Source organism: Eublepharis macularius, chromosome 9 (genome assembly GCF_028583425.1).
Source record: "Eublepharis macularius isolate TG4126 chromosome 9, MPM_Emac_v1.0, whole genome shotgun sequence".
Lineage (NCBI taxonomy): Eukaryota > Metazoa > Chordata > Lepidosauria > Squamata > Eublepharidae > Eublepharis > Eublepharis macularius.
In genome coordinates, this window is record NC_072798.1 from 70,156,880 (window position 1) to 70,184,829 (window position 27,950).

The following is a 27,950-nucleotide window of genomic DNA, read 5'->3' on the forward strand; positions in this document are numbered from 1 at the left end:
CAGCAAAGCTGGGCCCATGGCCAGCAGGTGGCTGGGGCGGCGCGCAGAGGCTGCCCGCGCTCTGCATGCCACCCCGGCCACCTGCTGTGCCTGGCCCGCGGCTGCTGTGCCTGACTGGGGGCATGTGGCAGTGGCGGTGTGGCTGCAGCCAGCTGCAGCAGCTGCAGGCCAGGCACGCCAGCTCTGTGGCATGCGCCTCCACCCCCGGCACCCCCTCACCGCCTCAGTGGTGGCGCTGGCCCTGCACGTGGCAAGGGCATTTCACCAAGGCTTGCTTGAGCTGTACTATTTTCTCTCTGAATTTTTGAAAGGGGTGAAGATTGTATAAATCAGCCTAGATTTATATGGATCTCTGTGTGGAACACCCATGTCACATCTATTGGAGGGTGTACATATACTCCCTATCTCAAGAGTTGTGTCTTATTTAAGTCTGCTTTATCTTGTGCATTAAAGTAAGACATAATAAGTCTGTAGGAACTATAGAATATGGTAGTCATGGGAAAATATTAGAAATTATCGTCTTAAAAATACTGTTTGGTTATCAACTGATTAGAATTTAATAGCAATGATTATTATAAAATTAACTTTCTACAGCACAAATTGTGATGCTATCCTAATACAAGTATGAATACAGCTTCTAATGACTGGAAACACCTTGAATGTATAAGTTGTGCTGATTTTTTAAAAATTCTATTTAAGTAAATAGTATGATGAAGTGACTTAAATGATTCCTTAAATATATACAAATTAATGACAGTAATACATAATTCTTCCGTTACACTGAACCATGAGTACAAACTTCTCTCACACACATGATTTCTTATGTTCTTGATAAAGAGAAGAATTCTCTCAGTAAGAACTTTAATCAATGTTATTAATTCCAGTGCCCTGAGACACCTTTGTGTATGCTTTATTTAAATAATCATGTAATAGTGTGGGTAGCATTTGTCCTGAGGTTAATGAGTAAATAGGACATAATCCCTATGCAAGATGCTTCAAATACTTTAAGTCTAGATGGTGAACGGTGCTCTTCTAAAGTGCTCTAAACTGGAAATGGTTTGGCTTGTAGATTGCAGTTATGTAGTATAACTGGAATAGTATTACTGGAATTTAGAAATCTACACTGTCTGCCAGTTTGCTTCTGGGAATAATTCAAAGTCCTGTCTCTTAGCGACAAAGCCCTAAATGACTTGGAACTTAAAGGGCAGTCTTCTTCTATGAAATGCTGTCCATGAGCTTCAGCTGAATATTGAGATTCTGCTGCATGTTGAGGAGACCGAGTAAGCATGAGGCAGGAGCCTTTGCTGCATTGGTGCCTCACTTGTGAAACTCTCTGCTCTCATCAATTTGTCTGGTGCCAAGTTTAATGAGATTTAAGTCATCATAACTTATTTTCCCCTGTTTGTGTTGGTTTCCCCCCAATTTCATGGTTCTTTCATCTTTACCTGTCTCCTACATCCTCTGTCTGAGTGTTTGGTTTAATTATTTTCTAGTTTATTGCCTTTTTTCTTGACGTGGAAGGTTTATTTTACTTTATTCCTCCTTATTTTATTTCCTTACTGGCTTCCATGAGTTCCAAATTATTGTTTCAAACACGTATTTTAATTAAAATATACAGGTGTATTGTGTCACCAGAAAGATTAAGATTTCGTGAACTAGAACCTGCTTTGCCAGACATCTGATGAAGCCTGTTCTGCACCGGGGCAGGCAACCTTTTGGTCTCAAGTGCTGAAAAAATGCAGTGTCTACTTATGATGATGATGCAAAACAAAAGGAAGGGGGCGAATAAACATTGTACTTGGCAAGACATGTTTAGAGCAAGCCAAGCCCCAGAACTGCTGCCAGCATCTAAGGTGTTTGTCTTGGACTTGATTTTTGGCTGTGTAGGTTTGGTAGGCAATAATGGGTATAAGCCATACCTTTTGCCTTTTCCTGCACTGCAGTGCTGCCAGAGCCTCAGTTGCGTGGGCCATAGGTGCCAAGCAAAATGGTCTGGGGTGCCACTGTCAGCAGCTGTGCTGGGACTGCTGTAGTGTGTGAAAGCTTAGTTCTTCTCCTCTCCAGTAATGTAAAAATTTTGGCTACTGCTGCGTAGAATGAGAGAACCGGTGGAGAGATGACAGGCATTTTTTTATTCTTTTGGAAAAATGTATTTACCATTCTTGAGACGTTTGATCACTTTTGACACTTTGAGTAGTAGAAATGTTTTGAGGCAGCTAAAAGATGCTTACTTTGTATTTCATTTAACCTCTTTGTCAAATCTGGAATGACCTCAAGCATTTGTTTTATATCAGGTCATTAAACTGACTGATGTCCTGCCATATCTGCCTGTTTTTGTCTGAAGCTAAGCTTCTCTTAATTCAAACCTCTTGGCAATGCACAAAATGAGTTTTGGCAATGGGATGCAAATTATTCCAGACAATAAAAGTTCACATGAATAAACACTATACTGCTAACAAGTTATATATTTACTGGCCCACAACACTGCACAAAAGTTTCATAGGGATTAATGCCTGTGGCCTTTCATTAAAAATGTGAGTTTCCAATCTTCATTTTCGAAACAAAGTTTCTAGTTCTCATATCTGCAGATCCTGCAGAATAAAATATAAAGGCTCTTTAGAGTTAAGCTTACTTGTTCTCTCCATTGAAACTCATTATTTTGCTCTTTCCATTGGCAATTTTTTTCACGTTTGGCTAAATCAAAGTTCACAATAAACAAGTCTGAGGTGGATCCTCCCTTCATTACCTGAGGTCCTTGCATCTTCAGTTGGATGAGTGGAGGGTCTAGTTCTGTATTTGTGTTCTGAGGTGGAGTACCTGTAAGTATTCTTAGCAGAGCAGTGTTCACAGTTTTTCATAATTATACTAGATCTCCTCCTTGGCTATTTGTGCAAAAGGTTGTGATCTAAGAAAGTATCTTGAAAATGTATCTGATCTGAGTCCAAGGAGAGCTAGTCTGTGCCTCTTCCTCTCCAGCAAGAGAGATTAATTTCCTGGTTGCCTTTTGGCTGTGAGGCATGGATTGATTGGAGTGAGAGTTTTAGCATTTCTATTGAATTCTAAATGTGAAGTGCAATATATGCCAATGTTTCCCCGGTGTAACATGGCACCAGAGAGCAGGCCATGGGCTAAGGAGGCTTAGGATACTGGCTAAGCACTGCTTCTCTCCTGGTGTGCTGCTAGTGTCACCCATTTCTAGCTCTTATGTGAACAGAACCGAGCATATACCAGCGTAGTGCCATGGGGGTGCTATGCAAGCTGGCATAGAGCTAAGCAATTTACAGACTAGTGTTAGGTTTACTCTGTAAGTCATTCCAGATATGGCAGCATCCTATTGGAGCTTGATTGGAAGGAGGCAAGGCTAGAGCAGTGACTTGCATAAAAATTTAACCAATGGGTTCTTCTGGGGGCATTTTGTGTCTGCATTTGGAGTTACTGGAATCACACCTGATGCAACAATGTCAGCAGTATTACCTGCCACAAGTTGAGGCTAATTAAAAGGTGGAAATGCTGGAACAGTGAATTAGGAAAAGGAACATTGGGCAATTCTTCTGTGGGTTGGAACTTGCAGGTCACAGAAACCTTTAATTTGTTGTCCCCAGCATGTTAGCTGTTCTCTTATGTCATACCTGGCTTGCAATTTAAGAATGACTGCAGTAGAATTTGTAGGAGTCCAATTTCTGTAACTGTATGCAATGGCTGCAGCTAAATGCATTATTGTGTGTTTCAGGGTTACTACATTAAGTAGTAATCTAGAAAATATAATTAGAAAATATAAGACCTGTCAAGTGGGGATAATGTAAGAATGATGACTAGTGAATAAGAATTAAAGACAACAGAAGTATATTCAAAATTAGACCATCTAAGGGATGAAGTCTTGTTGTGGGAAAATATACTGAATACTTCAGTGCCATTAAAATTGTTGAAAAATGTTTTCTATACCTTGATTTGCTTGATTCTCATATGACAATGCAATGATCGCTTGCTGTTATGGAAAGCCATCCATAATTTATGCAGTTTTCAATGCATTCCTTCCAGAATCCCACCAACCGTTTTGCTTCAAAGGAGAATTGCTGTTTTATGATACAATACTTTAGCACACATTATATGCACAGCTTTTTAAAAGTCCAACAAACGTTTGACCCATTATTTCTGAGGTAGCTTGAGCATGGCCTTATTTCCACTTCAGGGATGCGGTGACATGTTTTAACCCCTTGAATATTTTAATTTCCTTTTCACCATGAATTTTCTGTTGTAATCTGAACTCTGTATCCTCTTTGGTCTGATCTTGTCTAATTTTTCTTGATCAGTTAAAACTGTGTCGCTAATATGAAGGGAGTGCATAGATGGGCTGACCCTTGGTTCTTCTAAATGGTTATTGTAGCAAATATGATAGCAGTCGTAACAGTTAACTTCCCAATCCTCAAACCACATTCTCCTATCAAAGGAGCATAGTAGTTTAGTTGCTATTTAGTCTGAAGAGTTTTTAAGCAGTTAATTTCTTCTGCACAGCTCCTTATAGACATTTCACTATGAGACTGTATGGAAGGAACCTAATTGGTGCTACTTGATCTTGCACATGATCACAGATTTTCTGCTAGGGCTCAACCTCATGAAAACTTCTTTTTCTTTTTTATTATTTAATACGTTAATTAGAAAAGTGGAAAAACTGTGATGAGGTCTCTGGTTTATATTATAGCTAACTTCACTTGTTTAGTTAGGCATGAACTTATATCCTTTTAAGCTTATGTGATGTAGGAAGTGATTAAACTGAATTATGTTCTGTCACTATTTCCTATTTTGTTTGCAGCCAGATCTTCAATTAGCTTAAGCTACTTGCCAGCGCAAAAATGATTTTTTGGGGGTCACAAAGGTGTGAATTATTAGCGAGATAAATTTTATTGCTGACTTCAGTTAACTGCTTTGTTAATATAGAGGCTAGAGTGCTTTGAGACACCTTGAAGGTTAGAGAGTGCAGTTTGCTAGGGTTTGCAAATAAAAAACAAAAATAAAACAATATTAGGTTTTGCCCTGTAGATAGGAAAATTTCATTGTGGAAAAGAAAATGCTGAGAAAAATGAAGTACAGTGAATATCTCTTTTGCAAAATGCAGTTATATATTTTGAGGAAGCACACTTCAGCAGTGATTTGAATTCTTCACATGCTGAACCAGAAAGGAGAGATTATATAATTTTAAACAATGACTCCATTATTCTAAGCAATGCTTAGAATGCTTTTCCTCCAAATCAAAATCTAAGTTTGTCTAACTCTGAACATGTGCTGTTTCCCCTCAGTTCTGCTTATAAATAAGGATGTATTATGCTTTCTGACTGTAAAATTATTTCATGATTTGATGCTCCATTTCTGGTGCAGGTACTTGGAACTAGAAAGCAGCGGTCATAGAAATGAAATCAGATTACACTATCGGTCAGGAAGCCATCGGTCACACACGGAAATGTTTCCTTACATTTTGGCAGATGACAAATGGCATAGGCTGTCCTTAGCAATCAGTGCATCACACTTGATTTTGCACGTGGACTGCAATAAGTAAGTGTAGAATTGAATTTCAGATTACAGAGCTTCGATATTTTGGATCCTAACTGAGTGGAATAGTAGTAACTCAATTTTTTTTTGCTTCTGCATTATCTTTTTTCTTTCTAAAATAGAATTTATGAGAGGGTGGTGGAAACACCGTATATGGAACTGCCAGTTGGCACAGCATTTTGGCTGGGACAAAGGAACAGTGCACATGGTTACTTTAAGGTATGTTTTCCTCAAGAAAAGAATTAAGCAAGACTTTATTAACATGCCTTTTATTGAAAGCATTGTATATGTTGTAGAAGATATATCAAATGAGTGTAAATGTTGGATGCTCTGTTCTGGTGTTACTTTCACAATACATTCTTCCAAGGGATGGAATGTTCAATTATGTTTTAGGACTAGAACATAAATCCAGAAGGTATGCCTGCTGTTTCTTGCATGTTCTTGTAGCTTTATAGCTTAAAATTGTGTTTGAACTCTGTGATACTTTTGGATTCTAGGCCTTTGACTTTTAATGTATTGACTCTCTGAAGAAGTAATATCATGACTGTAAGTGTGCCTAACATTGAAATGCAAGTCATTTATTTGGCTAGAAAAACAGCATGGTGGTATCTAATTATGTATGTTCATAATCTGCATATTGATTGGTTTGCATCAGTTCTTTTTGGTGCCTGAAGTCAGTATTATCTTTCTGGCAAAATGACCAGTACAAAATGGAAACCTAAAAGGAACAGGCTAATTTGGAAACAGATTTTTTTTTACATTAAAAATGGGAACACTTTTCTCTGTTACATAGGAAACGTATATGTAAAACTGTTGAGAATTGAGAGAATCACATGAGTTGGCACAAGAAGAATTGATGCTTACATGTGGGCTAGCAAATTTATACCCTTCTGTACCAGAAAGCAATTTTCTTGACTTGTATGTATTCAGTTAAAGTAGGCAGCTTGATATCCATTAATTTTTTTGCATGTGGAAAATAACTTCTTCTTGGTTCAATGGCAAATATCCATGACCCTGTCAACAGATCAAAGCTGAATGAAAAAATGAAGAAAATGTAGGAGGTGGGGTGTGGTGGATTTCCTGGCTATTGATGACATTGCAGATACCCTATTTAAAAAGCTGAACAGCCTTGTAGCCTTCCTTGATCCTTGTGGGAAAAGAAATGATGGCAGTAGCCAGCAGTACATTTTACCAGCTATATCTGATATGTTGTTGTTTTCCTGCCTAGACTGGGATCTTGCCTTGATCATCCCTTCTTTTGTAGCTTCTAGGACTGACTGCAACAATGATCTGTACATGGAGCTGTCTTTGAATATAGTTCTGTAACTCCTCCTGATACAAAATACTGCACCTTGCTCTTTGTAAAGTACAGGGAAGTAGGTGTGTCTGTAAACCAATTTCATGGCAATTTTACTTATTGGCTGGCTTCCAGGTCCACTTCAAAGTTTTAGTTCTGACCTATAAATCCTTTCTCAGCCTGGAGTCTACATATTCCAGAAATCTACTACACAAGTCAGCAGAAATCTACAGTACTAATTATAAACACAAACACGCATTCTGCTTCCATAGTAACCTGTTTGAGGATAAAAACGAACATGTTCGGTTGACATATTTGAAGTCTTTGTAAGCCTTCTGTTACATTAATTTCTGTAAATGCCATGCTCTGAATTTTTAGTCATTCTGTTAGAACTGGATGTAGTATTTCATTAGTCTTGTCTTTTAGAACTGGACATAGTATATTCACCTTGTGATTTACCTGCCCATATACATACCTCAGCCTGTCCAGGTGGGCAATACAGAGTTTATTCCTCATTGCAGGACAGATGCCTGAGTGCCAAGGAAGCAGTAAACTCTCCTTCTCTCCAGTTACATTCCTGCCTGAGGGCAAATAACTAAGCACGAGAGTGATATTTTTATGGTTGTCTTTTGTTTTCTTCTGTATAGTTTTGTTTTTCAATTTTCTAGCACACTCTAGTGGCCAGAGATGTAAGATTAAAAAGTTAAAAAGTGAGAAAAATTTACTATAGCGGGTAAAAGAACTCTCCTCCCTCTATAGACAGGACCAAACAATGGTGCAGATTAGAGATGCAACTTGCTTCCCTGTCCCATTTGATCTGTTTTTAATTTACACATCCAGAGGACCAGCTGCCCCCTTATGAATTACACATCAATGCCTGATGAAAATTGTCTGAGTGGGAGATCATCACTAGTTCCCCTATCCTGAGATCTCTCAGAAAAGCTAGGCAAAAGACCAGAGTGCGGTGGAGGTGACATGAAAGTTCATAGATTAGAGGATGCTCTTGATGAGGCCTGCTGGACCTGTGGTGGTGCCAGCCTTCCAGTCTAGTCCTGTAAGAGGCACAGGGATCTTGAAGCCATTGGCCTTGTTAAAGGAGAAGATAGCTGACAGGGCATTCCTATAGTTTTAGCACAGCATAGCCAAATTTCATAAGAAACGTATTGGTGCATAAATGTCTTGGGGATGTGCCAGCAGGCTGCCTGGCTTTGAAATGAAAATCATAGGACAAATGACCAAATGCTGATTCATAGAATTTCAGAGTCAAGGATGACACAGATTATAGTACTCCCTGTGTTATGGTCCATTCCCAAGTGCCCAGAGGTTGTCTAGAAAGGGGTCTAGGGCAAGATTGAGTGGGGTGCCAAAGATGAGAACCTCTTTTCCTGAAAGCGAGACAAGGTATCCACTATGCCATTGTCCACACCTGGGACATGGCTAGTTGAAAACAAGATGTTAGCAAACAAACAAAGCACAGTGCCTTGCAAGATTCATAGCTCTATTTGATTTTGAAGCTTGGCTGTTAACTACCCACAGCACATCTTGGTTGTCTCACCAGAAGTGAACCATTTTGTTCTCAAATTCAGCATTCCACCAATGTATGGCTACCACAATGGGTAGCCAGTGGGGAAGTCACTGCTTGGGACACCAGTGCCATCCCCTCCCCAACACACCAAAGCCATGACTCTCCAATGTATCTGAGTGCACTTGTAGGTCTGCCTCCAAGTGCAGGGTATCCTACCAAAGAGCCACCCCGCTAAATTTACATGAGAAGGAAAGCCGAACTCTCATATTGTTCTTCATCCTTTTAGTGATCCTCAGCTGGTGATGGGGAGAGGGAATTCCAGCTGTGGACCTGGCCAAACAAGCCAAGAAGGCCCTTACTGGAGTGTAACTCTGCATGCAAAATTAAGGTGACTTAATAGCACCTGCTTGTCCTGACCTGTGCATTTTGAATGACCCAAAGTTTGATGAAGAAGATTCTGAAGGATAGTGATGTTGGTCTCAGGTAGCCAAGATGACCAAACAACAGAATCAAGAGACAGGCTCTCTCAGAGCCTCTTTTCCAGAGCAGCCAACCAGAACCCTGAAGTCCAGAACAGTTCTGGACTATTTACCTGGGGGGAAAAATAGATAGCTAGGATAGAATTGTAGTTGTCAAATACAAGGTTTTTTTTTTCTGTGTGAGATTGTGGAAAGTGTACCTCTTCCTGGAAATGGGGCATCTATCAATTCTTCATGCCTTCCTAGCATATTAAGGAAAAGTATAACTTGCCAACTCTGGGTTCACCAATCACCCCTCTTATGATATATATACATGTATCTATGTGTGTGTGTAAACAAAGTATTTGTGTGAAATAAACTGTAGGTCCTGTTTCAGTGGGACACATGTGCATACATAAATGACCATATGAGTATACAAACAGCTGTGTCACACTTTTGTCAATCTGTTGTACTTATGTACCCAATTGTCTGTGATGAAATCTATGTTTCCCACACTCTTATGCTGCTGCTTCTTAGAACTGCATGCCTGGGTTTTTAGATTTTTTTTTCTCAGTAAAGCAATGGATATACACAATTGTGCCCATTTAAAACATTTGATGCACTTTGCTGGAAAGGGATAATTGTGGGCTTGATATCATCATGTCATCCAAAATCATAACATAGTTGTTTGCTGTCATGGATTGTGATCATTCTCTTCTAGAATAATAAATGATTTTTATTTGTGCCTTTTAAATAGAAAAGTAGTATACATTATTTTACAAATTAAAATGAAATAGCTGTGTCTAACTTCTATTAATAAAACTTGAAGACATTGACAATGGTTCCAGCCATTGCCAGATCAGCATTTTTTCATCTTCGGCAGGTCAGGCAATTGGTACCCTATCTCTTGTTCCAGGACCTAGCTTCTATAATCCATGCAACAGTCACCTCTAGATTGGACTACTGCAACTCGCTCTATGCTGGGTTGTTTGTGGCCTTGACCCAGAAATTACAGCTGGTCCAGAATGCAGCGGAACATGTCCTTACACGGATGCTGTTTAGGGCTCACAGTCACCCTGTATTACGCCAGCTGAACTGGCTCCCAGTTGAGTTCCGAGTCCAGTTCAAGGTACTAGTTTTAGTGTTTAAAGCCCTTCACAAACTGGAACCTACTACCTACAGGACCGCCTCTCCCATTATGCCTTGCACTTTGCGAATAAACAACTTCTGGTGGTCCCTGGACCGAGGGACATTTGGCTGGCCCCTAACTAGGGCCAGGGCCTTTTTTGCCCTGGCCCCGGCCTGGTGGAACGCTCTACCAATGGAGACCCGGGCCCTGCAGGACCTTTTACAGTTCTGCAGGGCCTGCAGGATGGAGCTGTTCCACTGGGCCTTTGACTAGGGGCCAGCTTTTTGTCCCCTCTTCTGACTGCCATACTCTCCTTTTGCAGCCACCCTGGAGTTGCATCATGGCAGTACCTGTGGTTGTAGTGACTCTGTAGTGACTAGATTTATTTGGTGGCACCTGTATTTTTATGTTGCTGATATAAAATTGTGTGTCAGTATTGGTTTTTATACTATTTATAATGTTTTATTGTATTTTTAATAATATATTTGTTGGAAGCCGCCCTGAGCCTGCTAGTGGGAAGGGCAGGGTATAAGTCAAATTAATTAATTAATTAATTAATTAATTAATCAATCAATTAAAGAAAGAAAGAAAGAAAGAAAGAAAGAAAGAAAGAAAGAAAGAAAGAAAGAAAGAAAGACGGTCCTATAAGAATAGATGAACATTCAAATTTAATATTTTAAAGAGAGGAAAAGGCTTCAGTGATGAAACAGAGACTATGAAAAGAAATGGGATAATGAGACCCGTGTCCAGACCAGATTCATAGAATCTGCCCTCCTTTAACAAGTTTTGAACTTTGATACAAAGAAAAAAACCTGTAATATATCAGTGGAGCGGTGCTGAGTATATCTGCTTGTTGCCCAATGCTTTGCAGCCAGTTAGTATGAAGAACTGACAAGGAGCATCTACCCAAGGACTGGCCCTTGATGATCTGGTGCAGAAGCAACCATGAAAAATCTCTTGCAACCCCCCGCACTGAAACGAGTGGAAGTTGTGCACTAAGCACAGCTGTGACTTGTGCTCTGATACTCTTATTTAAATATGGGCCTCCAAACTCAATGAAACTGCAAATTATTTTAAAATTGCTTTTAAAGGTCATTGGAAACTTTTTTTATTTAGTCACCAAAGAAAAGTAACAGCAAATTCACAGCAAACCAGTCCCTTGCTGCTTAATTATGCCTTGACATTTAATCCTAAATCTCTTTAAAAAATAATGGTTGAATGCATGTGTGTGTCAGTGTGTACATGTATAGCTATTTTCTTTCTCTATTCCGCTATTTTTATGGTGAATGAAAGCAAGTGATAATGATTTCAGGAAAGCTGTTGGGATTCTATAGCTGGTGGATGAGAAGGTTTTCCGTGCAAACACTTGCTTTAGAATATTGTATCAATAGGCTAAAAATAATATAACCTTTGTTTCCCCGCTTGTACGCAGGGCATAATGCAAGATGTGCAAATAATTGTCATGCCTCAAGGATTTATATCTCAATGCCCAGATCTTAATCGCAGTAAGTCTGCTAGTTCTTATACCTTAAAATATATTGTGGTACTTGTTTAATTTTTCCAGTAAGATTTCTCTTAAAATGTGTATTGATTATCAGCTAAATCTGAATAGGTTGAGCCTCCTATCAGTACAATCTGACAAATGCAGTGTTTGTGATTTCAGCATGCCCAACTTGTAATGATTTCCATGGACTTGTGCAGAAAATTATGGAACTGCAGGATATTTTAGCCAAAACCTCTGCCAAGGTAATGCATTTCTGAAAAGTTTTGGCCATGCAAGCTCTGATAAGCTATGTGTACATGTAGTTTTTTGTATCCTTGTATAACACTTCTCTTAATATTTGTGTTTTTTCTCTGTCTGGAAAGCAATAAAAATCCTTGAGCAAGGATTCATAAATATTCAAAATCTGCCTTCTAGAAGAATGATTCATTAATTTGAATAGAATAATTTAGTGGGTTAGGGACTAGGATTTATTGGTTGAAGTCTTGTCCAAACAGCTCATGCTTAGACAAGAAAAATGAGCAAGTATCCTATCTACCCATTGTTTCCTTGGGGAAGGACTGTCTGTGGTAGAGCACTTGAATTACATGCAAAAAGTCTGATGTTCAGTCTCCAATGAAAAGCCGTAGACCAGAGATCCTGGAAAACTGCTACCGGTCATAATTAGCAATACTAACCTTGATAGGCCTGACTAGTTTAAGGCAAGCTTCATGTGTTGTCTTCTGCTTGGAAAATGCATTATATTCTACATGCATTTTAAAAATTTTTTTAGCTCACTACCTTAATAGAAGATTGAATATTGCTTCTATTTGCCGTTATTGGTTAATAGAAAGACAGCTCTCATGACTGCTCCTATGTAATATGTTTCAATATTGTCAAAAAAGTGTCAATTTTAATAAAATCAAACAAATAACTATAAAGATTACATATTTTTGAATATGGCTTAACAGTATTATCAGCAGTCCTATATGTATTATTGTTACAATTATTATAATTTGGCAGGGAGGTGAACTTTGATACAAACATGCTCTCCAGATGAAATTTACCTTGCTCAGCTCCCTAGATGAGGCACAAGGTGAGCGCCTGATTAGATTACCTCAGTGGCTGTTGTCAAAGTTCACACTTAAGCAGTAGCCAGTTATTCTACAGGGCCAGGTTGTTGCAGCTGTAGTTCTTGCAGTTCCTGTTGTCAATCTCTGAACTGCTTGCCATGGTTGACGTTTTAAAAAAGCAAATTTAAAATTGGTGTAATTATACCAGTATGCTATTTCTTCCATTAGGCAATATTCCTGGTCTAATGAGACAGTAGCACAAAACAGCTCAAATTTAGAAATAAATTATGATGTCAGTAAACTGATGTCAGTAAAAAGGGAGAAGCAGATTCATGATCATAATGAGCAGAAACTGAAGGCACACAGAGACACCTAAATAGTAAGTTTCAAATCAAATGGACTTTTAAAAATCTGTTTGTTTAAAATTGCAGGAGGTGCAGGTGAGTGCAATAAAAAATAAGTGTGATTACTTGAGAAAAAAGAGTAATCATACAAAAGCAGAACATCTCAGTAAACAACACAACCAACTATGGGACATGAGCTGAGCCAGCAGATGTTTGAGCTTGCCTTATTATAATGGATATTACATACCTGGAACTTAAGTATGTCATAAGAGATGTGCATCTAAAAGCTCACAAAGTACCGATTTTCACTGTGGGAAAAATCCATACTGAAGGATCCTAAGTGTACGCGTGTGTCGAAATCTCACCTGTAAGATATATTGCCATGTAAGACTTCTTACTAAACATTGGCCCTAATAATCCTGCAGTCCTAAAAGAGAAAGTAAGCATGCTACTGTACTTGATGTGCTTTTAACACAGAACATGCAAATAGTATGGCAGGAAACATGTACAGTACTTTTTCCTCATCAGGACTGAGGAAACTTATCAGGACACTCCTGAACATAAAAAGAAGTGAATCAGACCAAGGGCCCATTTAGTCAACATCCTTGATTGGATCCAACCAGTTTTTCTTCTAGTGAAAAAAAGAAGGAAGTGTATTCTTTGACCACCAAAAAAGCCTATGCTGGGGATCATGAGAACAGCATGTACAAAAGCCACATGGGGCAGGGGCAGTAGTAAAGAGGAGACTGGCATGAAAACGCTGGCTAGATCCAACCCTGTTTCCCACAGTGGCCTGCAGTGTGCTAAAGAAAGCATGCAGCTTCTGAATGTGAAGGCTTCTTTCAGGTATCATGTCTCATAGACATTAATAGATCTATCATCCCTTACTTTGCATAATCCCTTTTTAAAGCTATCTAAGCTAGCTGCCATTGCCACATCTTATGACAGAAAATTCAGTGAACTAATTATGTGATGTGTGAAGTACTGCTTTCTTTTGTCTGCCAGTCTTTTTTCAATGCATGACCATGAGATCTTGTAATGTGGAAGAGGAGAAAAATTCTCTGCATATAATACATAATTTTCTGAATACTTATCATTGCCTTGAGCTCTGAAAAGGAGGGATAATTGTTTTAGAAAATCAGTCTTAATGAATGCCCCCCCCCTTATGTTTTTCTAGACTGCCAGTGTTTTCTCTTATGGATCTAGAGGAGTTAGCCGTGTTAGTCTGTAGTTGCAAAATAGTAGAGTCCAGTAGCACCTTTAAGACTAACCAACTTGATTGTAGCATAAGCTTTCGAGAACCACAGCTCTCTTAACAGAAAAATCCCTTTTGATTTTCCTTTTCTGCATCTTTCCTAGATGCAGTATTTTTTTTATAAAGGTGATATCAGACTAAGGGTCCTTTTAGTAATTCTGGCTGGTAAAATTTAGAGTAAATGTGTTAAAGGCATCCTGTTGACACCTCTCTCTTTGCTTCTGTAATTTTTGAGCCAGCCTATGTGGGCACTCCTCCATCCAATCCATAACAAAGTACAGCTTCCACTTTGAACATTGTGGAGCAGAGCACCTTCTCTATAACAAAAGTCTTTGAGGCTTTCCATTTTCGATAGAAGAATGCACATGAAATAAGTTTATAATGCATAGAGCTGAGTAAGTTGATTGAAAGAACTTCTCCCCCTTCCGTAATACTAGAACTCAGGGATATCCAATGAAACTGATGAGCAAAAGATTCAGGCTAGATAAAAGGAACTACTACTCTAATCAATTCATAACTCAGTGATATAGGATGATTGCCAATAACTGTCAAAGGGTTTGCCCAAATTTATGGTGAACAGTTCCTATATTTACTATTAGTTATGATGAGTAAATGAAACATGAATGTTTTCAGGAAGTGTACCTCTGAATACCAATTGGTCAGGGGCAACAACAGCAAGAAGCCATGGCTTTCATGACCTGCTTGTAGTCTTTCTAAGGGAATATGATTTGCCATTGTGTGATACAGAATTCTTGGTTAAATGGACTACTGGTATGATGGTATACCTGTATGACTACAGGTACAATGTTTTTATTAATATGTGGTTCTGGTAAAGACTAAGACAAGACATCAACAGCATTGGCTCAATGGAGGATGAGGGCTGAGAATTTTCATCCCTCACAAAGCAGATTTATAGCTGCTCATTGAGTGGGGATGGTGATAGCTGTGATGGACTCAGCTTCAGATGCTGAGATTTCCAGTCAGTGAGCTATGGTTGACATGTTTCCTCCCCCCCCCCCCATGTGGCTAGCCTGAAATGGCAGTTGGGGGATGGAATGTTGGGGGAAGCTGTCAGTTGGAGTTGGAGAGTAAAGAAGAGAGTGGAAGGGAGTTGGAGCCTGGCTTTAGACCAGAGAGGGTCAGCCAGAGAATCCTCTGTGAGAGGAAATAATGTTTGTGAAACACTTTTAGTCCTAGGACTAAGTGGGGAAAACCAGCACTAACTCCTACTTAGACTCAAGAGATCTGGGAATTATAGAGGGCCAAGGAAGTGGGTAGAGAGGAGTCTCCCCTTCAGTGCCAGGAACAGGGTTATAGCTCATAACTATAATGCCTGCCCAGTATCTAGGAAGGGTTTGTCTCAGTGGAGCACCCTTAAGTCTGGAGAGGAGGGGAAGTCGTGTTATGTTTGTGTTTGAATATATAAAGTGTAACATCTGTGAAGCAGTGTCAACCTCTGAAAGAAGCCAGCAACCTAGTGTTAAACCAAGTGTATTGTGCCTCAAACCAGTGAAGTTGCTGTATAAAAACCTTTGTTACTTAAGTTCAAACATCGGCCTACCTGCCTTTTGATCTTAACCTTCTGTAAATAAACCTTCAGTTACGTTTTGAACCTCCCCAAGCCTTGTGTGCCAGTTTCTGCGAAAGGGAAACGCAAACCCCTGATCTGTCCCCTACTAAGACTTGGCTGGGTAACCATTTTTAATAATACTTAAGGGTGGGACAAGAAGGAAAGTTGAAGCTTAACCTCAACCACGCTACCAGAGGCTTCTCAGCCGAGTATACAGCTTCATAGGCTTAAAGAGAGAAGTTTTACCTCAGGGTAGGGGAAGGTCAGCCTAAGCCTGAGTTGGACATGGATTTGTGGCATATTAATTGGTGGCAGCTGCATGATCCAAATAGCACGCCCACAACAATTGTTCCCACCGCTAAACAACAACAGTATCTTACTCTACAGTTCCGTCAACCATCTCAACATCAGCTCAGTTTTCCTTTCTCCTTGAAACTGATTCTGTTCAATGCCGGATGGGTCCAAATTAAAACCATTATCATCCAGATTTAAATCCTGGACAAAAGGTCCAGTATGTCTTGTATCACTGATGTGTCTGATGTCTGATCCTGTGTTGGCTAAGGCTGGATTCTTGGGTTACATCAATGCAGGGAGTTGGTGCTGCTGTGGTCCGTAAAATCTTAGCCTTTGTCACCAAATGTCTGGTCCGTACTGCTAGTGGTGTTTGGAGCTAGGAGCAGACTTAAGAGTCTGTGGGTATACTGCCCACCCTGCTGCCTAACAGAGTTCAGATGGTGTTCTGAAGCTTTGTGTTGGAGCCCTCTCTTCACCTCTTAAGCCTGAAGGATTTCAACAACTGTCCTCAGGCCCCTCTCACATGTAGCTTAGAATTTCATGACCACTGTGACAACCATAGTGGTCTCCCAGTATGCCTGTAGCCCCCAAACTGCATATTAACAAAGCTATATTAACAAAACTAATATCGAGGACTACTATGTTTTATTTCTGGTCTGTCTTAACAACAACAACTGTACTTATATATACCACCCAACTAGACAAATTAGTGCCTCAGTCAGACCGGTGAACAAAGTCACTGTTAATTATTGCTATGGGAGACATCTATCATTTATTTACTGTGTTTATGTCCATCCCTTTTTTCCATCATGAAACTATACTGGTTTTGATATTTTCAAAGAGATAATAGCCACTCCCCCCCCCTCTTCTGACTCTTAGTAGCCTTGGCACATTTTGAAACTTCTGTTGCAGCTTGCTAGTGCATGTATCATTGAAGTCATCAACAGCTATTGCAGCACTCTCTCCACTGACTACACCCCTGGTTCTTTTGCTCCACCTGTATCACCTTGAACCTGAAGATACTGATATGCAGATTAGAACGACTAAAATTCTTCCAACAATGAATTGGTTTAATTTCCAGGAGTTAACATATTGAATACATAATTCAAACTATCTGTAGGTCTTCACGAGTACCATGTAGTGCTTCAGAAGAGGTTGCTCATGTGCATTTCTAGCAAAATAATGAGTCCAGCAGCACCTTTAAGACTAACCAACTTTATAGTAGCATAAGCTTTCGAGAACCACAGCTCTCTTTATCAGATACAGACTAACATGGCTAACTCCTCTGGATCTGCGAATTTCTAGCTGTCTTTTCATCAGCAGCACAGTTCATTCCTTATTAAAAGGCTTCTGGATGCATATAGAAGGAAAATCCGTATGGAGTATAATTCTGTTTTTCTTGGAAACAAGTCCCTGTTTATTTCAGAGGAGCTTGCTTCCAATAGATGTGCATGTGACATGCCTTAGTTGCTAATTAGTCAGAGTGCTAAAGATTGAAATTGAAGGTAGTCAGATCCAAAAATCTGTTACAGATATATGGAAGCTCTGAAGTGTGTGTGGAGTTTCCTATTAAAGAGTTTCCCTATGCAATGCAGAGAACAAAGCAGGATCTATATGCTTATTCTGAGCATATTCACCAGTCCTTCTGGTGAATAAATAGGGCAGCCCACGAGCACAAAAGAGATTACAGATGATTAAACATTGGGAGCTAGAAAACAGGGTTAGATTATATTCCAGCCTTTTTGTCGTAGGTACCTTGATATTGGATTCCATACTCATAACAATGTTTTTCTCATTCAGTAGTATTTAATGATACAAGGAAGCTTAGCTTTTACTGTAGTTTTAGGCTTCTCTTTCTGCAACTAATGAGTCCCTCTTTGTGAAATATGTACCTAGTTGTCACGAGCTGAGCAGAGGATGAATAGATTGGATCAATGCTATTGTGAAAGAACCTGCACTATGAAGGGTGTCACCTACAGAGAATTTGAATCTTGGACAGATGGCTGTAAGAACTGCACTTGCATGGTATGGCTGTAATTTTGAATAGAAACTGAGTAGCCTGGTTGCATGATTTGATTAAAAAATGTATATATTTTAGATGTGAAATCTCTTTTGTGAGATAAAAAATAAAGGTTGTATAGGAATGAACTTATTCTTATTCTTTATTCTTTATGGTTTTTTAAATCCGATTTAGATCCTGTTCTCATAAGGAGGCCCTATTAAATCCAGTGTTGGAAGGGACTGGGAAGAGACTTCTAGGAAAGAGTTGGCATGGCCAGACAAATCCCCCTTCTCAGCATTTCCTGTCTCTGGCAGATGTTGCGGGGTGTAAATAGGCACTCAGAGTTACGCATGGCTGAAGCAGAGCAAAGAGGAGATTCTTCTCACTCTGCCTCAGGGCTACATGAGGAGGGGGAAACTCCTTGGCAGAGTTTAGGGGAGATACAAGGTTATATGAGTCTGTGCCCATCTATCCATTGTTAGATAATATCTAGTGGGTCTGCAAATCAGCAGCAGACCACAAGTTAGTTTCAGAGGCATAGTCTGTGGGTGGAGAGTTAAAGGAATTTACATGATATATAAAGAAAATTGTTGTCTAACATTGAGAAATCCATTAGGAATCAACATACTCGAGGAAAAGGAAATGCAGTCAAGCTACAGAAAATGCAGCCACATAAACAAGATTGATGAAGTATGTGAACCATAGCTGGAAGCTTCAGGGACCTCGATGCAAGCCAGGGAAACCTCATTTCTATCTAGGATTTGGGAATGCATTCACATTGTGGGGTTGATGCATTCCTGGCATTGAAATTTAAGGTAGCTTCTGCTTTGATTCAGGGCCACAGTAGAGTTACTGGATCAGAGGGAAGATACACTGGATTTTCATAAGTATAAGATACTGGCTCAAATCCCATCAAGTGCCCGTATGTTTCCCTGTGGTTTTCTCCAGCTCCTTCCTATCCTCAGTATCCCCTGACCTTTAAAATGCAGATGTTGGAAGTTGCAACATTTGAATGGAAAAAACCATGCAGCCTGTGAAGGCTGCAGTGGAATCCATCAACCATGCTTCTACCAATTAAAATCCTGTACTCATTACAGTCTCCTGGACTATGAAACTTATTGTTCATGCAGGCCTCTGCAACAGCATCAGTGTTTCGTTGGTCTCAGGGTTCTTGTGGCAGGAGGAGAATGAACAACTGTGCACGCTATAAAGCACTACTACATTTGTGCTTTATAGAATTCAGGGCAGCAGGGCCAGTGTCAGCAAATGACAAGGTGGGACAGCTACCAGGCCCATGGTTCTAGTGGGGCCCACTGCTGCAAACTCCCTACTCATACATCTCCTCCGATGCCTGCGCTCACACCCTTCCACTGCCTGCTTGTGAGTGCCTTGTCACCTTTGCTCCCAACTGCATATGCTGCCCAGTGCTGCTGGAGAAGGGCATGTAGGTAGTGCACAAAGCATCAACATTCCTGGCAGCCATGGCTCTGGCATTCCTAGTTACACCCACCACCCAGCACCATTGGAGAAAGGACATGCAGGCAGTCTGTGCAGCTATAACTGCAGGTGGTGGGACAGCTTGCAAGTGGGCGAAGGAAGGACGCTCAGGCAGGTGGGGACACTTGGGTGGGAGGAGACTCTAGTGGTAGGCTTGAGGGCGTTCTGAGCACTTTTTGCACAAGGCCCCCTCAAACCTGGAACCAGTCCTGCAGGACACTGCCTTTTTTAAAAAAAGAATACATATTGGCTTTCTTAGGGAAATCTTAGCAAATATTGTTCATCATTTTATAATTCAACAAAGTTTTATAATTCACAGTAATCTGTCTATTCATGTAACTGGCAGAATGTCTGATAAGCAAGCTATAACTTTATAAAGCATTGTATAAAACATTCATTATGCAAATATCAGAAATCTATGCAGAATTATTTTCTTTTTAAGTATATATAATCTACTTTCCTAATCAAGAGAAGAAAATAGGATTTTGGCCTTTTGATATCATTAAAGAAAAACAAGGCCTAAATAGATATTTATCTGATCCTATCATTTTTAAATACTTTTAAAAAATAACCTGTTTATTCTCTCTAGAATGGTTCTGTCCAGTGTGAAGCTCTGATTTGCCCACTTACTGACTGCCCGCTTAATTTTGCTCCTACATATGTTGATGGAAAGTGTTGTAAGGAATGCCAAGGTAAGTGGTGTGTGTGTGTGTGGGGGGGTTGGTCGATATTTTCATTGTAAAATATTTATAGAGCGTGTTCCCATGCATCTGTCTCTAATTTGGATGAATCCCTACTTCAAGAATGACTAAGCCAAAAAGCTTTTCAATTCAGTTATTTCAGGGATAGAGACAAAAGCGTGTGCTTAATTCTCCTATTAGAATTTAATAGGACTTAGATCTTGATTCAGCCAAAGAGATCCCATTTACCAAGAAGAAAATATTTAGAACTTGCTATTTAAAGTTCTTGTTTTAAGATTACCATTAGTGTGAATGGGGACAAAACATGGTTTCAGAATGGAATCTGTGCAATCTGGTTACAAATCAGCTATAACTCTCACCACTAGAACAGAGTTTGTGGCTGTTAAGACAGTTTAGGAAATTTGTACCAGAGTATTGCTTTACGTGATAGATCATCAAAGTATCTTGGTTATTCAGTGACTATCTATACATACATTTCCATCCTACTTCTAATACACATGTGTTGAAAATGATAAAGAACATGTTTGAATCATCTGGCATTTTCGTTAGGCTTCTTTCTAAGGCTGCTTTGTAGGAATGAGTGAATTGCATGCAATGATAATTCTTTAGCTATTATCTTGATATATATCTTCTCTTTTTAAAAAGTTTTGATTTTCTCCCTTTTCCTATGTTTAATTTAGTCTGTAATACCTGTGTATGTATGAATATGTAGTGTTTTGGAAAGTAGTAACAAATATTAAAGTAAACCATGATAGTCGTAAAAAAAATGTTGCTAATAGCTGCTTGGTTTTATTTGTATTAGTTTCATGGAAAGTAGAAATGCAAATGCATACAAGTAAGCTCTGAATTCCATTTTCTCTGCATAATTAAAAAGTCCATATTCTGCTATGAATTCTGTTTTCTCTGTATACTAAGTTATTAAAAAGTTCTTTTAATTTCAACCATGTTTCAGCAAAGGAAGATTACTTTTAGAATATTTTCCAATGATGTTTTACTTGCCTCACTAATAACTCCATAATAATGACTAAGAGAATTCAGTAAGTAAGGTTTACTTAGAATTAATGTTTGGTGAAATCAGTGGTCGTTAGTCTACAGATGTCTGCCTTGGTCCCATGAATGAAAAAAGTTTTCTTTGTAGATTTTCCACATTGCTGGAATATGAGGCAATATTGCCAACTTTCCTACTAAGTCATAGGAAGAAGTCTTGTGTGTTCAACATGTGAATGCCCATGTCCTTCTATTCCTGCCTAGATTTTAACAAATGTTGCTCATAAACATATACAAAATATCACTGTTTTCACTAGATGGACATGAGTAATATAACAAACTTTATTATTATTATTTGGTATTTCAGTGAAGTTGGTTTCATTCTAGACATTGAGCAGTCAGTTCTGTCCGGGGTCTGAGCCCCAGCCCTCAGACTTGACAAGAGGGAACAGCAGGTCAACCAGGATGACGGGCAAACAGAGGGGGCAGCCAGCAGCCAGCAGGTCAACCGGTCAGCCAGCAGGCAGTAGGTCAACCGGTCTGACTGGCAAGCAGAGGGGGCAGCCTGGGGACAGCAGGTCATCCCCTCCCACGGGCAAATGGAGCCAGAACCTGCCGGCGCCAGGGGCAAGAGGCAAAGGCCCAGGGCCTCAGGAGTCAGGGGGAGACAGAGAGAAGCCAGCGAGTCCCACTCCCCTGGGGAAGGAAAGGGGACTAAACAAGGCAGAAGGGGGCAAGGGCAGAGGGATTGGGGGCCCAGCAGTCACCCACCCAAAGACCTTACCTAAGGAGGAGAAGCAGCAGCAGCCCCAACAGCCCAAAGCCACGCCCCAGCTAGAAAATAGTAGCCTGGCCCAGGAGTTGCCAGAAGCCAAGCCACTCCAGGTGGGGCTATTGGAGGCACTCTGCAGGAAGCCCTGGGCAACCAGCCAAGGAGCCGCAGCTGGACCCGCCTTCAGCCATCAGCTCAGCCAGGGAGGCCGAGCTGCTAGCCAGGGGACTGCAGCTGGACAGGCCTTCAGCAATCAGCCAAGACAGGGAGGCTGGGCAGCCAGGGAACAAGGCACAGCTGGTGCTGGTCAGTGGGGCCAGATCAGCTACCCCAGCTGCAACTGCTTGGTGCAGCCCAAGACTGGGCTGGAAGAGGGGTGGGGCAGTAGAAGGAAGCCCTATAAAAGCTGGCTGGGAAGAGCCCTGTGGTGGTGGATGTGAGTAAGGAGTGATAATGTGGAGTGAGAGCGGTGCAATGCAAGAGTGGAGGTTTGGAGGAGAGTTCTGGAAGGAGGGGATGAAGAAGGACACAGGGGGCAAGCAGGCCAGGTTGAGCAGGCCAGCGAGTGGACTGAGAGGGAGTCTGGGTGAGGTATACCGCCCCTCCTTTCACAGAGCAGGGTCCTGCAGCATCCCTGGCCCCCCTATGACGTCAGGAGCAGACCGCCCAATGCCACGCCCAGCGGCAGCGGCGGCAAGCCCTGACAAGTTCAATCCCTTATTGCATATAAATCCTTAAGCATTTTAGGATTTTTTTTTTAACATAATGGGTTGGACCTGAAAGTGTGCTTCTACTTATGGGCGAGCCCCCCCTTAAGAGGAAGTGCACTTTTGGAACCATTCCAAGCTGTTTTAAAACTGTTGATCTTTCATATCACTTGATTTCTAGCTTTAATTTAACAGATTTCAAGACAGTAGAACTATACCATCATATACAATACAGCAGGTCATAGCCATAACCATGAAATACAAATAATCTATGGGCTATCACTCCTAATTCTATTTTTGATCTTCCCTATTCTTTGCAATAAATTACTGTCTATCCTGTAAAGTAGACCTGTATAACTGTTTTGTATAGGCTACTATTCAAGGAATTTTTAAAAATCCCAGCAGTAGATCTATACTCTTGTTCACAAATGCTATTCTATTCTCTGTAATCTTTAAGCTTTTATAAACAACTGGAGAAGAGGGTCTAGGAGCCCTAAATGCAATCTTTTCAAGTGAGCCACCAGAGAGACTTGGCAATCCATCCAGGAAGGACTAGCAAAGTGGAGACAACTTCATAATTGAGCATATGTATGTGTGTGATCCAAAGCAAGAATTAAGTAGCAAATGAAGGGCTTGGAAAATCCATCCTGCTAAGTGGAAGCGCTTTCCTCTGGCACAGAGAATTTTCTGCTGATGCGAGAAGCTCCCCTGCATCAGAAGGCTCCTTGCACCAAGAGAAATTGATGCCATTAGCAGAATGGTTCCATGGGATTTAACCCTATAAAATGGTAGATTAATTTGAAAGGGGGGGGGGGAGATGTTTTCAGTATCTACCAGAGAAACAGTCAGGAATTGGCTTGTGGAGGACAGAACCTTCCTGAGCCACAAATAAAACCTTGGTTGGAATTGGAAATCCAGTGTGGTGTAATCGTAGACTCATAGAGTTGGCAGAGGTGTTACAGACTATCTAGTCCAGCCCCCTGCCCAGTGCAGGAACAGCCTAAAGCATCACTGACGAGTGCTCATTGAGCTGCTCCTTGAAGACTGCCAATGAGGGGGAACCCACCACATCCCTATGTGGACAATTCCAGTGCTGAATTACTCTTAACATGAAGAAGTTTTTCCTAATGTCCAGCTGGTACCTTCCCTCCTGTAGTTAAAATCAATTATTGTGAGTCCTATCCTCTGTTGCCAATATGAACTGCTCCCTTCCCTCTTCTAAACAGACCAATCATGTCTCCCCTCATTCTCCTTTTCCCTAAACTGAACATTCCCAGGTCCCCATTTTTTCCTTGTAGAGCCCCTGATCATCCTGGTTGTATCCCTCATCCAATATCCATGCTTTGCATTTTTGTTACCCAGGTAGGGAACCTGGCACTTATCCATGTTATATTGCATCTTATTCAAATTCTTCTTCTTTATTGGAATCTGCACACTTTTCCAGTGTGTTCAGAACTTGTTGAATTCTATCTCTATCTTCAAGGGTGTTTGCTATTCCTCCCAGTTTGGTGCCATTTGCAATTTTAATGAGTAATCTCTTCACACCCTTGTCCAGGTCATTTTTAAAAATATTGAAAAGAACTGGGCCCAGAACTGAGCTCTGTGACACTCCACTGAACACCTCCCTCCAATCAGGCATGATACCATTAACAACTACTCTTTGGGTGTGGTTATCCATTCATTTTCCCATCCCTCTAACCATCCTAAATTCCAGTCGACAGTCCACCAGTTTACCCATCAGAACATCATGACGAACCTTGTCAAAAGCTTTACTGAAATCCAGATAATTTACATCAAAAGCATTCCCACGATCCGGTAAACCTGTCACTCGATCATAGAAGGAGATGAAGTTGGTCTGACAGGACCTGTTTGGAACAAATCCATGCTGACTTCCCCATATCACCATGTCTTCCATCAAAATGTTGCAGACTAAAGCTTTTAATATCTGTTCCAGTATCTTCCCTGGGACAGAGGTCAAGCTGACTGGCTTGTAGTTCCCAGGATCGTCCTTTTTCCCTTCCTTAATTTTATTTATTTATTTATTTATTTTTATGTCATTTATAGTCCGCTTTCTCACTGAGACTCAAGGCGGATTACATTCTTGAAGACTGGGATGACATTTGCCTTAAGTCTTCCAGCACCTGTCCTCCAAGAGGCTGGAGGATGATTGACAAGTCAGGGTTTGAATTCCTGAGTTAATTTTTTTGCAAGGAATGCACGCAAAGGCTTTTGGTACCTTTGTCAGTTTTGTATCTACAGTTCAGAGATTTATCCAGACTTATGGCAGAGGTGCCAAAAAGCATGTCAGTTTCACAGCTCTCCTTTGCAGCCTTTATATACAATTCCAGTTTGCAAAAAGTTGGGTATCCAGCCACACCTGTCTGGTTTTAATCAAGAAAATGATGTAGAGGTGAAAACTTAAAAGCCCCTCCCCCTTTCACATGATGATTCCAGCCCAAATCTGGTGAGTTTTTTTAAAATGTGGGGAGCTCCTTACACCATGTAGAAAGTCCTTGCTTAATACTTCACAGGCAGGTTTGGATCGATCCTTTAAAAGAGAACTATGGCACCATCAGCTAGTTTTAAGGGTTATTAATGTTTCTGCTTGTGTTTTTGCTCCCCTGCTTCTGCATCTGGCTATTTCTGTTCATTGTTATTATTTATACAGGATATCTATGCATCTTTACACTTCTTTTATCTGTTATTTGTTAGCTCAACCTTTGAGCTCGTATAGGAATTTTTTAAAAAAGAATAAGATGGGCATTTTGTACTTTCAGTTAATTAACAAAGGGAATCTAGACCTACTGCCACCTTTTTCTAGTATTAGGCTGAATCCACACATCCTGGTAAACATTTGCTAAACTTCCGGAAGTATAGTGTCTTTCTAGCGTGATTTCTGACTCATCACGCGATGAGTCAGAAATTGCACTAGAAAGATGCTATACTTCCGGAAGTTTAGCAAATGTTTACCGCGATGCCGGGATGTGTGGATTTGCCCTTACTGAATGCCTGGATTTATTGTCCAGTTTACCAGTGCACTCATGCGACTTTTTGTGACACTGGAACTAATAGTATTTTAAATTTTCACACAGTTGGCATTTTTCTAGACATATGGCAACTACTCAGACGTTATTAGGACTAGACATGGACACAAACGAAAAAAAATTAACGAACCCGTGGTTTGTGGTTCAGTGCCGCCGACAAACCTGAAGTCGCAAACCACAATGAACTTTTCCCACTGATGAAACAGTTTGAGGTTCACGGTTTGTGGGTGTCAGAATGGCCCCCATTGGACTTAGAGAGCCCATATTCCCAGGGAGTGTTTAGCAGGCTCTCCTCCAGCCAGCATCCAAGTTTGGTCAAGATTGCAATAGGGATCTTGGAGTTATACTCTCTCCAATCCAAGGCCCCAGGAAACTCCCACTCGATACAATTAGAGCCACCAGTTGACGTTGGCCCAGTGTACAAGGGGTGTACTCAAAAGTGGGCTGCCTTCCCTTTAGGGGGCAGGGGGTCTGGCCACTTGCTGGCGGCACACCCCATGTGCCCGCCCACCAGGCCTCAGAAGCGTGCGCTCTTATTCCTGGCACAGGCCGGAAGGGGGGTGATGATGGTGGCCGCTGTGCCTGGCGGGCACGGGGAGAGGGTGGCGTGCCACCTCCCCTCAGGGGGTGGGGGGTCTGGCCACTCGCTGGTGGCATCACCCATGTGCCCACCTGCCAGGCCTCAGAGGAGCGCGCGCTTATTCCTGGCACAGGCCGGACAGTGGGTGATGACGGTGGCTGCCGGGCCTAGCAGGCACGGGGAGGCAGGGGTGTGCCGCCTCCCCTCAGGGGGTGGGGGGGTTGGCCGCTCGCTGGCGGCACCCCCCATGTGCTCCCCAGAGGGAGGGAGGGAGGGAGGGAGGGACTAGAGCCCTAGCCCACCACTCCCACAGACCTGACCCGATCAGGCACTAATAATACTGTGAACCCTTAGCCATGGTGCCCACTGAGCTTGGCCCCAGGGCCTGGCAGCAGCCCTGGCACCAGAGGGAGGGAGGGACTAGAGCCCTAGCCCACCACTCCCACAGACCTGACCAGATCAGGCACTAATAATAATATGAGCCCTCAGCCGCGGTGCCCACTGAGCTTGGCCCCAGGGCCTGGCAGCAGCCCTGGAACCAGAGGGAGGGGGTAGAGCACTAGCCCAGCACTCCCAGAGACCTGACCAGATCAGGCAGTGATAATAATGTGATCCCTCAGCCGAGGTGCCCACTGAGCTTGGTCCCAGGGCCTGGCAGCAGCCTTGAAACCGGAGGCTGAGGCTAGAGCCCTAGCCCAGCACACCCACAAGCCTGACCACCAGATCAGGCACTAGTACTAATAATAGTGATCCCTCAGCCGAGGTGCCCACTGAGCTTGGCCCCAGGGCCTGGCAGCAGCCCTCGAACCAGAGGAGATAGATCCCTATCCCCCAAATCCAAGCTCAATTTAACTCTCTCTGTCTCTCTCCCCAATGACTATCAAGTAGCAAGCAACAGCTCTGTCACACTACACTGCTCGCTGAAAGTGAAACCCAGCCTGGGAGCTCACTGCTATTTATAAGCACAGGTCCCGTAGACCAACACAGGAGGTCTGTGGTTGGCCATCAGAGCTGCCTATCAGGGTTTGCAGGGATGAGATTGGAGTGCCCATGGCTACAGAACATCCCCTCCACCTCCCTCCCCCAGGTGTCTTCTCCCAAGTTGTAACCACTTTGCAGCTCCATAGTTGGAAGGAAGACCTGCCGATCAAGGTAAGATGGGCTTCCATTCGGGTTTCCAGGGCAACAGAAGGAGTGCAGACAGAGTTCAGGCATTCCCCCGGCTCTGTTGCCAGGGGAATTGATTGCTGGTGCCTGACTGTCTGGCTTCACGAACCATGGAAGAACGCACCAAACCGGGTCTCTTACGAATGCTGGTTCATTGGCCATGGACGCTCACGAACTACTGGATCACGAACGAACGATGGAGCGGTTCGTGGGTTTTTTACGTTCGTAATGCGGTTCGTGCCCATGTCTAATTAGGACCAATCCAACAACGTATAACAGTGTGCAAGCTTTTGAACTCATTGAAACTCTTAATCAGGTCAAATGTGACTAAAAAAAATTAAGCAGAGGAACAAAGTAGATTTTTCATGTCATGTTCGTAAGACTGCCAGAATTTGGTACAAATTTTTTTTTAATGGCTGTTGGTGTTATATTAGAACAGGTGGTTAAATACACAGGCATTTCCAGACAGTTAAGAAGAATATAAGAAATGCAAAAGTTTCATTCATTTTTAATCAGCTGAGTTG

General features: G+C 41.6%; 1 protein-coding gene across 1 annotated transcript in view; it reads left to right on the forward strand.

The window, feature by feature from the left end:
• The window catches only part of NELL2 (neural EGFL like 2), a 202,482-nt gene that overhangs the window by 38,588 nt on the left and 135,944 nt on the right, over positions 1-27,950 (forward strand). The window contains exons 4-9 of the mRNA XM_054989185.1: positions 5,374-5,547; positions 5,667-5,763; positions 11,386-11,458; positions 11,617-11,699; positions 17,866-17,994; positions 20,058-20,160. Of these exons, the coding sequence (XP_054845160.1) occupies positions 5,374-5,547; positions 5,667-5,763; positions 11,386-11,458; positions 11,617-11,699; positions 17,866-17,994; positions 20,058-20,160 (659 nt within the window). The remainder of the gene's footprint in view (positions 1-5,373; positions 5,548-5,666; positions 5,764-11,385; positions 11,459-11,616; positions 11,700-17,865; positions 17,995-20,057; positions 20,161-27,950) is intronic.